Source organism: Pollicipes pollicipes, unplaced genomic scaffold (genome assembly GCF_011947565.3).
Source record: "Pollicipes pollicipes isolate AB1234 unplaced genomic scaffold, Ppol_2.1 Scaffold_4002;HRSCAF=4701_pilon_pilon_pilon, whole genome shotgun sequence".
NCBI lineage: Eukaryota > Metazoa > Arthropoda > Thecostraca > Pollicipedomorpha > Pollicipedidae > Pollicipes > Pollicipes pollicipes.
Window position 1 is genome coordinate 2,803,975 of NW_023596420.1, and position 14,614 is coordinate 2,818,588.

The 14,614-nt window shown below is 50.2% G+C and overlaps 1 protein-coding gene across 1 annotated transcript in view; it reads left to right on the forward strand.

Annotated features, from left to right (window-relative positions):
• LOC119093388 (nephrin) overlaps nt 1-14,614 on the forward strand; it is a 98,561-nt gene that overhangs the window by 50,789 nt on the left and 33,158 nt on the right. Inside the window, exon 2 of the mRNA XM_037216343.1 lies at nt 13,978-14,110. Within this exon, the coding sequence (XP_037072238.1) occupies nt 13,978-14,110 (133 nt within the window). The remainder of the gene's footprint in view (nt 1-13,977; nt 14,111-14,614) is intronic.

Sequence of the window (14,614 nt, forward strand, 5' to 3'; positions counted from 1 at the left end):
GGGTTATATGGGAAAAGGGTAAAAAGAGGTAAGGAGTTCGAACCTCCCTAGACTTTAGTCTGGGCATGTTTTGTCAGAAGATTGTCGCCGAAAGGGGAATTCTCCGTTTTGTTGTTAGCATCCCGCAGGCGTGCGTTATATCTCAAACGAATAGGGCGCATGAACTTACCGACAAAGACTATGTCCCTCGCATGCTTTCCGCACAGTGCACACCAAATATGGACGGGCCTTATACCCCTTTTAGAGCTCAAAGTCAACTATAGAGCACAGAACCATTCGGACAGGAAAGCAAGCGGATCCATTCTTGTAAGAAGTCGGCGACTAGATCTAAACGTACAGGTTAAAGAGCTTGCTTACAGTACTTGCAGAGCTGAACAGGCTTGCATGCCTCAAAATGATTCAACATGAATGACACCCGAATGAAATGATCCTCCATACCCACCTCGCTTCACTCAGAACCGATGCAAACAATAATGGCACAGACGGCATCCAGGGCCCTCGACTGATTCACATTGCTCACTGCCCGGTGTGGTATTTTTCAACAACTTGGTTAAAGTAAAGGCATGGACTGAATAAATTTCTATAAAAGGTCTCGTTTGCAACAACAAACATGCTCTTATCTGGGCTATACATGGACTATCTATTGCGTGTTATCATAATTTTTCCTGGTCCGAGCGCTTAGTATATACTAAAACTTCGAACAGACCTTTGGAAAACTTTTTTAAAAGCGTTTTAGTGCGTTAATTCATCATGAAGATGGCTAATGTGACTTGCATTCTTCTATGAGAATATTTCACTTAAGTAGCTGACGCAGGATACGTGAGACACACCTGTCATGCTCGCACACATCATATCAAGTCCTGCTTTTCCTTCACATTTGTGTGCCTACCAAAACTCTGCACTGGATGTGTTTGCGCTTGCAACATTTCAAATATGCTAGAATGTCATAACCCTTTATAATTCAAAACCAGAACGTCGCCTAGATTGACTTAGAGGCACTATCCTTTCCAGTATATTTCTCTGAAACCACCACATCACTTTATTGACCCGATTCTGCGATGTTTGTGCATTTGGCAGCGAACGCAAGATTGGAAATAGACTGGCAGTTATGGAATAGTTAAACATGCACTGATCTTAGCACCGAGAACATGATGTGGATTCATAGTTAGATGTCTCATCTTGCGTGATCTTTGCATCAACTCTGGCTTTTCAAACTTTTCAATAGGCTCCATGATATTGTTGGGGCATACGATTTCACCAGCATCGGCGTTTAAAACAAAGACGTCATCTGTCGATGTTTGTTTTAAAAAAGGCCGAGACATCTCTTGCCTGCCACAAACACCGTCTTTGGGCGCCCTCGGGACAATAAAGGGCTGAGAACTTCGTCAAGATGTGTCAAAAAGTTTGGAAAACTCATAAAGCTTCTGTGTTCATTCTGGAACAATTTACAGATGAGATAAAACACAGGGGGGATGGGAGTCGTAAGTGCAAACAAGGGGGGGGGGGGCAAACTGCGGGAAATATTGTTGCGACCCAGCCTTTCCGATGTTGATTGTTCCAATTTAAGCCCATCAAATTGGTCCGATTGAGTACAGACGTCGTGCCATAATAGAGCCTTATCAGCGGAAACTCGAGAACACTCGAGGAGGGCGGGGAGGGAGGCGTTTGTTGGGAAAACTGTGTTAAAACTGTACAGTGCGGCATCATTTTTGCAATGCCTAATTTCTGCCCATGTTTTCACCAAAGTTGGACGGGCCACTCCCCCTTATCTGTTCGCCTCAGTTTTGTCCTCCCTTCCCCCCCCCCCTCAGTATCGTCTGCCGTTAACCCCAACAAATACCGTGTCTTCTCCAAGGTATGACCCACCGGGAACGGGCTATCTTTATAAACGATCAACCCATATCGGTAGCCTATCAATTTTAACCGAGACTAATCAACTTTGTTCGCCTAGTCGCTACTGATGACGTCATGAGGCAGATAACGTAAAATCAAAATATTTTACTAGCTCCGATGGCACACATTTCGCAGTAAATCGGAGAAATTCGGAGCTGTAAAACGTAGAGAGCCTGTAAATGTCTGTAGCAGACCATCAAACCGTATGTTCTAGCCCTGAATGGGTCTAGGTCAGGTAAGGTCAGGCTACGCTACGAGGTCAGCTGATCCATCACGTTGTCAATAACTGTCCCACAATGGCCTGGCATGATCTTGTTGATGCAAGTCGTGATCAATGCAGCTGTGAGTTTCTGACTTCACTTACCTCGACCTGTCTCTTATTTTTTCCCTGACGATTTCGCGTGACAGCAGTTGGCGACAGCAAATGGCAAGTGAAACGCCACTGAACAAACATATAACACCATAATGACATGACTTAGCACAAGTTCGCTTAAACGTTATTTCTTCCATGAGCCACATTAGATGTTTGTTCGAACGTACAGAAGAATTCAGGACACCGTCTCTCTACGTTTGGCTGATGCTGCAGGGCATCCCTTGTTGGACCAGAAAGACCTGCACAGTGACCCCGGATAATGCCCCTTTTGCGTGTCAATGAAGGGAGCTCGGTAGACCTTGCGCGTTTGACGAATTCCTTATAGCCGAATGAAAATGATTCTTCAATCCCTGGTATCGGGTTATGATAGGCAGTTGGTTCGTGGATTCCGTGGTTTTCTCTTGTCCAATGTTCCTGGTTCCAGTGTAAAGGGTCTATGTCCAGCTAACCCGGTGTCCGGGGAGACTGATTGGTTCCTCGCCTCCCGCATCCCGAGTGACGGACACTGCTGGGAACCAACAATCGAGTGTCCTGCAGGCAGTGACGTACCGTCGAGTGTCCTGCAGGGAATGACGTACCGTCGAGTGTCCTGCAGGCAATGATGTGCCGTCGAAAGTCCTACAGACTGTGATGTGCCGTCGAGTGTCCTTCAGGCCGTGATGTGCCATCGAGTGTCCTGCTGACCGTGATGTGCCGTCAAGTGTCCTTCAGGCCGTGATGTGCCGTCGTGTGTCCTGCTGACCGTGATGTGCCATCGTGTGTCCTGCTGACCGTGATGTGCCATCGTGTGTCCTTCAGGCCGTGATGTGCCATCGAGTGTCCTGCTGACCGTGATGTGCCGTCAAGTGTCCTTCAGGCCGTGATGTGCCGTCGTGTGTCCTGCTGACCGTGATGTGCCATCGTGTGTCCTTCAGGCCGTGATGTGCCGTCGAGTGTCCTGTTGACCGTGATGTGCCATCGAGTGTCCCACAGGCTGTGATGTCCCGTCAGGTGTCTTGCTGACCGTGATGTGCCGTCGAGTGTCCTTCAGGCTGTGATGTGCCGTCAAGTGCTCTGCTGACCGTGATGTGCCATCGAGTGTCCTTCAGGCCGTGATGTGCCTTCGGCAGCTGGCAGGCAGCCTTTCGGCCATCGGCTCTACTCATTGATAACATCGCGTGCTCGCGTGCTCGCGCGCACCGCCTCTCCCCCCTTGTCCCGAGCACGACGTGGTAGCTCGCCTTTTTACCTAACGATGCGGTAGCTCGCCTGTTTGCCGAACGACGCAGGAGCTCGCCGGTTTGCCTAACGACGCGGTAGCTCGCCTGTTTACCTAATGGACACTTCTCAAAGGGTCAGAGGCCATACGAATAGCGTAACTAGTTTGCCTAGCTGCCAGTTCGAAACAAGCGAGGTAATTACGTTAAGCTACAAGAAATGCCTATTTGCAACCGTGATGCACGTAGCGCCAGAGCACTGTTATTTGAACGCAGTCATTGCAGCCTTCACATGTTTTTGAATTACTGATGCCTGCTTGCCTTGCGGCTTTTCTGTTGACATAAGTTTTCCAGGTTTTCCTAGTTTGCTGGCCAGAGGTAAAAAGGCCTGCTTCTGCCTTACACAACAGACAAATTGTCTATTCTGTCTCCTTAAAGATAATGTTCCACATTGATATAGCGTTTTAAACTGAAATATCAGTCTTAAAGATCATTGGTCCAATTTACAGCCCTGTCCTCTTTGAGAACTATGTCCCTCATGTTTTTTAATTACGCTTTCACGAAGATGTGCGGACTTCTTCCGTTGGAACTATTTCAAGGTCACCCAGGCATCCATGACACCGTAATAACGCCATTCAAATTATGCCATTCCATTAGCCATGCGGTGATCATAGCCAATAAAAATATCGTTGTCGAGTCGTTCATATGCGGCGTTCGTGAGCACGACTTCCAGATATAATGGCTGTCAATTATCTCTTAATCAATGCTGTCTGAGGCACGATGACGTACTCAAGCAATGCCGTATTGAGGAGCATATTTCTTGTCAGAGAACTTATGTCGTCAAGAGCTTATATCATCATATCTGATGCTTGCTTGACTGTCTTCAAATGTGCAGCATTCATGAAAACACACACACCCAGACACGATCTCAGATGATGGATTCGTCGGCAGAAAACTTGAGCAAAATCCCATTGTGAAATTGGCTTATGTAACGTTTGGGGATGGACTCAATATGGCGCAGTTTAAGGGCGCAGTTTAAGGGCGCAGTTTAAGGCAAACCGCATCACTCTGACAGGAACCAAGTTATGCACAAAGATAATACTGGCGTCTTTAGTTTTTTAAATCGCCATTACTGCATCATACAGTTTTTTCAATACTAAATATATCCAAAGTTGCGTAACAAACTTATATACCTATTCGATTCCTCCATAAACTTCAAATATTTCCAAAATTGAGAGAAACTGGACTGCGCCCACAAATTGCCCCCAAACTGTTCCTCCACACGGTAGTGTAAAAAGGTCAAGGACACTCAAATAAATTTTCCTTTTTTAGTGCTGTTGTGTGCTCAATTTCATCGCAGTCGACGTTCCGCGAGAAAATACGTGGCTCATAATCACGGCTCATACCGTGTTATTAAGTCGCCAATGCAGAATTGGCAATTTGTCACCGTTTCTATAACATTAACGAAAATATGCCTATCTTTGCGTTTGTCGTGCCACGCTGAAATATGTGTATAAGCCTGGGCTTAGGCTTGATGACCAAAGCAAGTTATACAAAATATAATCGATCTCTGATGTCGGGACATTGTGTGTATAAGAGGATGCTTGCCATCTCCACAACTGGCAACCTTTCTCATCTAGCCAAATTTTCTGGAGGGCATAGAGACTGCACCAACTTACGCTCAAGGACGCGCAAACACAAGCCCAACACTGTTTGGAAAGACGCCACCTGTCGTGGTCTTGGCATGCCAAGTTCACGTCAAGCCGTGGTGCTGTAATAACATTGTCAGACTAATAATGACACAAGCTGTCAAAATAGCTAGAGTACTCGAGAACTGCGTTTAAGTGTCTACGACCGGTCTCAAGGGCCTTCCATCAGACAACCATAGTGGCTAGGTTTTGTTTATTACCGGTGGACGCATTAGGATATTGAGATTCAACACTGAAACCGTAGATTATCTAGCACGATTTATCTGTAGGAAATCGACATGCCGATACTGGTTTGAGTATAGATCATGGTATTCCAGCAGGGTTTATCATATCTCTCGCATAGTCTTGCAGCCTACCTCTGCTGGAGCCTGCACGATGACAGCGTCGCGCTCTGCTGTACCTCATGCTGTTCTGCAGGACACTGATGCATGATGTATGTCCCTGAGGTCATTGATCGCCCTGCTCGCCGTATTGAGGTCCGTGCGTCATGGGGGATCCTGCTGGGTGGAAATGAGCTGGATGCCGATCTGATCTGCACGATATGTCGATCCATGTATATAATAAGTCGATCCAGCTGCGCCACATACTGATGTTATCTGGCCGTTGTCCTTGTTTTGGTCATAGCAGGGCATGAGCTGAGCTTACCACGCCGTGCAGAGCATATCAGACCGTACCCTCACAGCAACAGAGCACGTAAGGACCTGACGAACGTACCCTCACCGCAACACGGCACGTAAGGACCTGACGAACGTACCCTCACCGCAACAGAGCACGTAAGGACCTGACGAACGTACCCTCACCGCAACACGGCACGTAAGGACCTGACGAACGTACCCTCACCGCAACAGAGCACGTAAGGACCTGACGAACGTACCCTCACCGCAACACGGCACGTAAGGGCCTGACGAACGTGTCCTCACCGCAACAGAGCACGTAAGGACCTGACGAACGTACCCTCACCGCAACACGGCACGTAAGGACCTGACGAACGTACCCCCACCGCAACACGGCACATAAGGACCTGACGAACGTACCCTCACCGCAACACGGCACATAAGGACCTGACGAACGTACCCTCACCGCAACACGGTACGTCAGGACCTGACGAACAATGACGATAAGAAAGTAGTGGCGTGCGGTGCTGCGTTTCTAACACGCCCACGCCTCCCGTTTTGGCCTCTGAGAACGGGAGAGCGCGGGGAATTATCACAGCAACACCCTGCCAACTCAGAGTTTTCCAGCGCGAGTGACATGCTCTGCGCTGCCGAACTTGTTTCCGAGAGAGCACTGTGAGTCACTTACTACCGACCCCTGGAGACGTGCCAGCGGGAAGTGGTTGATGCGGTTGCCAGGGCCTGGGAAGTAGACCAGCGATGCTTCCCGTGTCCGGCGCCCTTCGTTTGATAAATCGGAATGCCTGAGCAATGGGCTCATAACGGGGAATGTATGTGGTGCTTGGCCTGATGTGACAGGCCATCCAACGCTGAAGAATGCATTACCATTCCGGCACACTCGGCTGGTGCCACGCCCATGTGCCTGCTTGAATGGAAGTTTAATTGTTTGCTTTCCTTGCAACCGTGCCACGACTCATGACGGTAGACTCCCCGTAATTGTAGACATACAGATTTAACAAAGATGGTGGATACACGCGTAAAGAGCGTTGCCATAGCTAGAATCTTCAGTCAAATCCTGTTTTTTTAATGCACAACTTATACCTTGAGATTTGCAGCGATACGGACAAGGCAGCGCACTGCTCTCTCGGGCTGGGGGCACTCGGGCACTGCTGGGCGGCATGGGATGGAACACTCTCAAATCACGAAGAAACATGCACAAACTGACGCTGTTCCATACCCTCATGAACAACCAACATCTACTGCCAGCAAACGTCACCGCACTTCTACCTGGCACACGAGCAATTGCGACAGGATGCCCACTACGCAATGCAGAGACACTCACATTATCACCTAACAGAACTTCAACATACCAAAAATCCTATACTCCATCAACTACGAGAAGACGTAACCAGCTCCCGCTTGAGGTGTCATCTCTCCAGTCTTCTCGTTCCTTCAAACGGGAAATATACCAGCGCTGCGGTGTGGCCGCGCCTCCGGTGTATCACAGCTTTGGATCCAGGCATGGTAGCATCCTAAATACTAGGCTGAGACCGGGAATGTCAGACCTGAATGTCCACCTGTTAGAAATTCAAAATCCAACTACACCTAGTCTCTCTCGCTTGTGTGGCTATCGATATGAAGCCCTAAACACTTTGTACTAAACTGTCCTCGCTATCATGAAAAACGAATTTCAATGCTACGTAAAACGGATCGTATCATTCCAAACTTTTCTGAGCTCACTCACAACGGGCAACTAAGTATCTATCTCAGAGGTAACGGTTTACAGGATCGCAATGGGCACCAGATAGCAAAAATTTTCCAAACATCCCTTTATCAGACCAAACGATTCGCCTAAAAACTTCCAGCGGGCGCGGGTAGCAGACGGGTCACTGGGTGGCGTTGCCGGGCCGGGCGTCCGCCGCCGGCCCGAGACGGCTATATGTGTAGACCGGAGTGGCGGCGGGCGCCTGGCCCGTGTCGGCTTACAGATCGGGCGGGTGGCGCGGTGGGTTCCCTGGCGGTGATGACCATATCTTGTTATTGTTAGGAAAGGCGCTCAGACTTAAGCGTTCCGCTTATGCACCAATCCACCCATTGTATTATGTGCTGCTTAATGTCCTTAATTGAAAATCAGTATCAAATCAAATCAAATAAAACGCCGGTCTATGTCAATCCCATCATCAAACCAAAATCTTGAACAAACGATATCAAGCTTCGCCCTGCCTCAACATAGCGACGCAGCCAGTCAGCCAACATCGGTGAGATATTCCATACAAGCCAACTCGCTTCAAACTTACCTCACCGTCGAAGTCGTCTAACGAGGTAAACTAATTACGAATTACCTTTTCCTCTGTGTCTCCGGGGACCAAACTTCTGAGGCTGGCAGACGGAGGTGCTGTGGCACAGGGCGCTTGGGCAGACGCCACCGGACCCCAGGGATGTACTGTCGAAGGCGTTCTGTGTGGTGGACAATGGCTGACGTCACTGGCAGCCCATACGGCTCCGCGATTTGCTGTCATTGTGCGTCCACTGTTTTTTTTTTCTGCGCGCAAGAGGCCGTTCTCTTTCGGTGCAGTCTCCACACACAAGTCAGACGACGTCAGCTTCGGTCTCGATGTGAGAGCCCCTTCGGTTTTTGTTCAGTCTCTACGTGGGAGAAAGCACACTTTGCGAAAACCTCCACTTTCGGGTCAGTCTCCAAGTGCGAGATGGTTGACGCTAGATTAAGTTGTGACTTGAAGGACCGTTCACTTCGGTGTAGTCTCCATGCGAGGGACCCTAGATCTAGTCCCCACACGAGCGACCGTCCAGTCTGTAATTCGGCGGGGACCTTCCTCCTGTGCATTTTGCTTGTCCCCCCCCCCCCGACCCCCACCCTATCAGATCTCATGGTTTTGGCGATCGGTTTTGAAGGCGGCTTATGACTCCGGGAGAGAGGTAGGGCACTTCCACAGCATTCAGCAGCAGGCACACCAATTTCAGCCAGTTCGGTCATTGTTTCCGGGTGCGCTAGCTGCTGACAGTTCGATCCAGGGCGACAGTCAGTTGGGACCGAGCTCAGTGTCAGATCGAGACGCCAAAATGGCCGCCGACGTCGGCAAAACGCGCCGCAATACTGGAGCGGTCAGGCTTTAAACTGGACGGCCGATAAAGCTGAACGTTTCGGCAAAACCGGGATCATCTCACCGTCGTCATCGATGATATGAAACCAAAGCTTGCAGAGCTGAAGCTTTGTGATCGCTCGACTTTGATATCGTCTGGGCGCCGGATTTCTCGGCGGCGTTTATTGTCCATTCCAATACAATGTGACCGCTGAGAGGTTCACTCATTGTAAGCTTGATCTTGACGTGACATGTCTGAAGTCACTTTTGTGTCTCGTTTCCAGGGTCATGTCCAAGAGGTCAAATACTTTCCTCCTCAGCGTTCCTTGCTCAGTAGCATATTTGCATTATGCTATTTCACATGTACATGATGTACTCAAGCTACCGCTTGTGTATGTGTGTTTCGTGTTTTAACAGATCATTACAATCAAACCTGCGAGAATCGGACCTTTGTGCAAACCATTGATGATATGACTATCATCATCAGAGGCTCCACCTCGGTGAACCAGGCACCAGCAATAGACCTCCATGTGCCTGCCTCCCTGAGCAGGCTTTTATGTTTTTTTCGAGGCGTAACCGAATTACGGCTTTTTTCGGATCTCTCTCCAGAGCACTCCATGTGCACAGCACTCTGTGAAGGTGGCCTTGGCTCCGTTGGAGTCGAGAGTAGCAGATCAGGAGCATCATGCTAAGCGCCGCGAGATCGGTGAAGCCCGCGGCGCCCGCGTACGTGACGTCACCTGCCAGCCAGTGCCGGCCCCCAGGGGCCGTGCGCACCAAAGACAAACATTGATGCTCCGGCCGAGCCTTTACCACACCACTGAACTCGGAAACTTCCGTCATGGGCGCTCCGGCAAATCGTGAATGGTGTTTCAAGATGGCGCAACCCCATCATGGACGTCCTCAAGAGCCATCATGAGCCACTGCAGATGGCATGCACGATGAAACGGTCTCTTCTGTAGCACAACTATTTTCAAATGGTGTGCCACCAAAGATGAATTTATAAGTAAGCGTGAATTCCGGCTGTTCACATGGGCTGAACTAAATGTTCGGAAATGATCTCTGATTTGAGCGATTGGGCCCGAACGCATGTTCACGCTCGCTACTCGCCACATATTCGTGCATGTACTCAATAAGGCTGGCATACGCACTGTCCCGCACTCATGCCAAGCTGTTGGCAAATGACGGCAGGCGAGGCTCCGTTAGATGGCTGACGCGTGGCCGGGCGGCCGCCATCAGATCCTCCACTCATAGAAAACTTTATCTGTTAAACTATAAACCAAAAAGCTTCATTATATTTCAATATTGAAATATATTCAAAGGGGTTTTCTGGTGATTTGAACCCCACGTCCGGGGATGGGACGCAGGGCGAGACAAACATTGCGGGATGGGAAGGGTACGCAAAGTTTTACGCGTACTGAGTGAGCAGAATCACCACTTCCAAACTGCAACAAGCCGAAGCGGTGAGAATACAGACGTCCGCCCCACGGTGGTGACGCCTGCGCTGGTATACTGCACCGGGGGACAGCTGCCACTGGCGGAACAGCGTCGTGCCGCGGCTCGCCCAACACTCTTCCGTGTCGGTAACGCTCTCCGTGTAGCCTTGTATGTGGAACACGGAAGAAACCAGGACGTAGCAGCGGGCATACAGGTGTGCTGTATATTGGCTTCTGAATCCGTATACAATTTGCCCATTGGGAGGTCTGACGAGCGTTTATTTGCCCATGGAATTTCGCATCAATAAGTCAGTGGAATCTTTCACTTGAAAATGCACCACTTCCGCACTGTGTCAGTCAAGTCAATTTATTAAGGAATTTACAATGTGAAGCATTACACAGAGAGCCAAAACATAATGAAAAGATATTTAAAAAGTATCGTTAAAAATCGTAACACACCGTACGGTATAACATTTCTCAGCACAGCCGAGCTTGCTGAAGCATTGATGCATTGTCCAAGAGTTAGTGATAGCCTGCAGCAGACAGTCCAGGGCAGGAGAGCAAGCAAAGGGAAGGGGCACAGGGGGAAGTGCGCCCCCTGAATCGATAAGGGCCTATATGTCGGTCAGACACCATCAGTAACCCACAGTCGGCTCCGTGCCGGCCTGGGCCTGAGGGCCCGTTTTCCAGGCAGGTAGAAAGCCGGAGCCAGCGATTTACACGCGCACACGGGGACGAGCCTCCAAATAACATCGCGCTTGCGTTGGTCGGGGCCCTCCGACAATGAAAGAAAACATGAGAACTTATGATGACTGTTGACCTTGAGACAATGGAAGCGTCCTATGCCAGTGAGGATTCTCAGTAGCGAACGCTGGGCCATCCAACCCTCCAGGGCCCGTTAAGCCGGCGGGAGTCTATGTGGTAGTTAGTGGACCATCTGCAGCGATCAGGGGTGTTGTTGCACCAGTGAGGGTTCCTGCGTCGATCCGGGGTCAACTGCGCGGGTCAGAAGGCCTCCCGCGTCAGGGAGAGGACAAATTTGATATGATGCATCCCTCTAAAGACCTCCGTATTGGCCAGGGGGTTCCGTCCCGTGTCGCCAGAATGGCAGCCGGAGGACATCCTGCGGTGGGACGGGTTGGCCTCTCAGTCCTTGATCGGGAACAATAATGAGCCGCTAGTGCTTACACACTTTACACCCTTTCTCGGAAACAAATACTGGGCTTATAAGTGTTTAACTGAGGGGCAAAAACGAGTTCAAAAACGAACAACGTCATCCCAGTGTTTGTCTGAGAACGTTTAATCTTTTACAGAATCGACTTGTGAAACAAGCTACATCAAAAGGTTTGAGCCTGTGCGGCCGCAATCTCGTGAGAAAGTGCGGCGATGGCCTGGGTAGCAGCTTCTATAAAACCGAACACCGTTGGCCACTGCAAGTAACATCAGGCGGCGGGAGTCGTGCGAGCGAGAATGACCGCCGTAAAATGATGGTTCCGAATGTCTTTCAACATGAACTCGCAATTTTTAAAGATCAGTCTGAGCGCATCGTTTTTGCAACTTTAAGGTTGTTCTCTGGACAGAGTAACGGTAACAGCAACATGAAGAATAGAAATGTTATCTTCACTCTTCCAGCTCCACCACCGGATTCCAGCACTACTTCGCGGGGCTGTAAAGGCCAGTCCGCTCCTATCATCAATCTAAAAATCGCACAGGTGAAAGATGTGCCCGGACTACCTTATAAACGTACGATTTGATGTCATAAAGCGTTTAAGGATACGTCTTTTGAATGCGTCATCATTCTCGTCCACCCGGCGGCCGCGGTTCTGTGTTAACCGCGGGGCCGACGCTGCACAACCCATGGAGGCTGCAATGCCTGGCGTCGGTGTTTTTGTTGCTAAGATTTGGAAGCGCGCATGCTTAAAACCACGTGACGTAATTTGTATCACTTATTGATTCTGAACGAATGTTGATAATTTCCAGACAAACATGCTTTAGCAATGCTGCCACAAATTGTTGACCCATTCCGATCTATATCCCCGGGGTCCTTCGTACATTTGAACAGCCCAGATACAAATTCTGATAAAGCGTCTAAGTTTTTCAGTTTAAAAGTGTCCAGTTGACCATCGTAAAATGAAGAGCATCGGTTATCTATTTCGTGCAGTCCTCTGAGACATACTTTTTCAGTTTATTGACTAGAAAATCAGGCATCGCGCTTCGTTAACAAATGGACTTATATCCCGCAATTTTTTAACGGGGCGCTTTATTATAAGAAGGGCCTTAGTCAACTCTGTGCTCCCACCCCCCCCCCCCCTTCTTTGCCAACGCTTTTGCTGGGCGCCTAGCTCCATGGTGAGGCTGCGCGCGGAATGAACTCAGGCGGAGAGACAATGGCAGACGAAGAGCTGGCAGCTGTAGCATGCCTGCCGCCGCCGCCTGTTGCGCTGTGACGCAGCAGCACGTGTGGTGAACAACGAGCGGAATACCTCAGGAGCACGCCGATCGCTCAGAGCCCTGAACTTTCCGATGCTGGCGCGATGGCTGACAAGGTCACGCAAGCCGCACCAATCCAAGCAGGTCGACGGTCAGTGAGATACGACCATAAACACGCGCCCCCGAGACAGGCTCGGCCCCGAAGTTCGCCATTTGCTGCAGCCTGTGCATATTACACGCAGCAGCCCTACCCCAGACTGAGAGGCAATACAGCGCGTTTAGAAAACGTCGCGTTATACTGGGATCATCGAGCCGTGGACCTGACCTGGTGTCTAGAGCTGTGCAAACAGAAAGCGTGGAATTACACTTTTCGGGTCTGTTGGACGTGTGCTCTTCCTATGAAAGGAAAAAGGTTGTTAAGATGCTGAGAGTATTTGGCCGACTGGGGATAGCTGGGGGACACCGTGGAACAGCGGCAAATATAGGGAACCACCTCTCACCACCTGCCGCCGGTCAGCCAAGTAGATCTCGAACCATCCGGGGTCGATTCCGTATCATTTTAACTTGGTCAGGACACGATGGTTAACCCTGCTAAAGGCGCGACTTGAGTCAATTCACGCAACGGCAACAACGTCTTTACCGTCCATTCGGTGCGCGATCCACTGGACAGCGTCGACCACGGTGTCTTCCGTCAAATGGTTTTGCCGGTGTGAGTACTGTGATTGCGCGAGCATACTGGATGCGGTGAGATATGAGGACAGTTCAGAGCACACAGTTTTTTCCACAAAGTTTGGATACCACCGACAAGATGGAGGTGGGTCGAAAATTACTGGGCTCATCGCGACATCCTCTTTTACGAAGGGGAGCGACGGTCGCAAGCTTCCTTAAGCAGTGAGGGACACACTCGAGATTATGCATGAATTGGCCATAGCAAATGAGGTCCTGGGACGGGAAAGCACTGGCGAATGATATGCATCGGTATGTTCTCACGCCCAACTGCCCTTGAGGAGAATATCTTTTTTGATGTATAAAAGCTATCCATTTAGTTGTGTACTGCAATTACAAACAGTCCATAGCCTGAAAAGTGTTCACGCGGCACAGACTTCGGCGGCCGTGATTTGAGACCGGTATCAGCAGCGAGCGTTCCGTTCGCGTCTACCTCAGTGCCCCCCCACTATCCGCCGGGGAACGAGCCGCGAGGCTGACCGGCAAGCATTTTTGGCAGGTCGCGTGACGCACGTGGTGGGCGTGGCCGGCCGCCGGGTGGACCTGCCCTGTGACACCACCACCGTCGACCCGGAGGACCGGGCGGTGCTGGTGCTCTGGTACAAGAACAGCCAGGGCAAGCCCACGTACAGGTGAGGCAGCCGCCGCTGACCGCGCGCTTCTTCAGGAGGCGGGGAGGTCCGTGCGGACACAGCTATATTGGCAGGGAACGGACTCACAGTGAACGTAGCTAGCGTATTAACAATGTTCCCGATCCACATACTCTTCGTTTTTGTCATCACAGCAAGCGCATTCAAAGCTCTGAATCGTGACGGTTGGCCGCTCATGCCATTACAAAGGTTTTCTGCTGCCTATAGGTACTTCGTGATAGTGGGATTTGCCTTTTCCGACATGGCACTGTCAGTTGTCAACTGCTCGCCGTCTGCTGTCCGCTGTCCACTGTTGCTGTTCACCGTTTGCTGTCTGCTGTCTGCTGTCTGCTGTTTTCTGTCCGCTGTCCGCTGTCCGCTGTTGCTGTTTACCGTCTGCCGTGTGCTGTCTGCGGTCAGCTGTTGATGTTGATGTTCACCGGTTGATGTCTGCTGTAGCTGTCCGCTGTTGCAGTTCACCATCTGCCGTGCGCTGTTTGCCGTGCG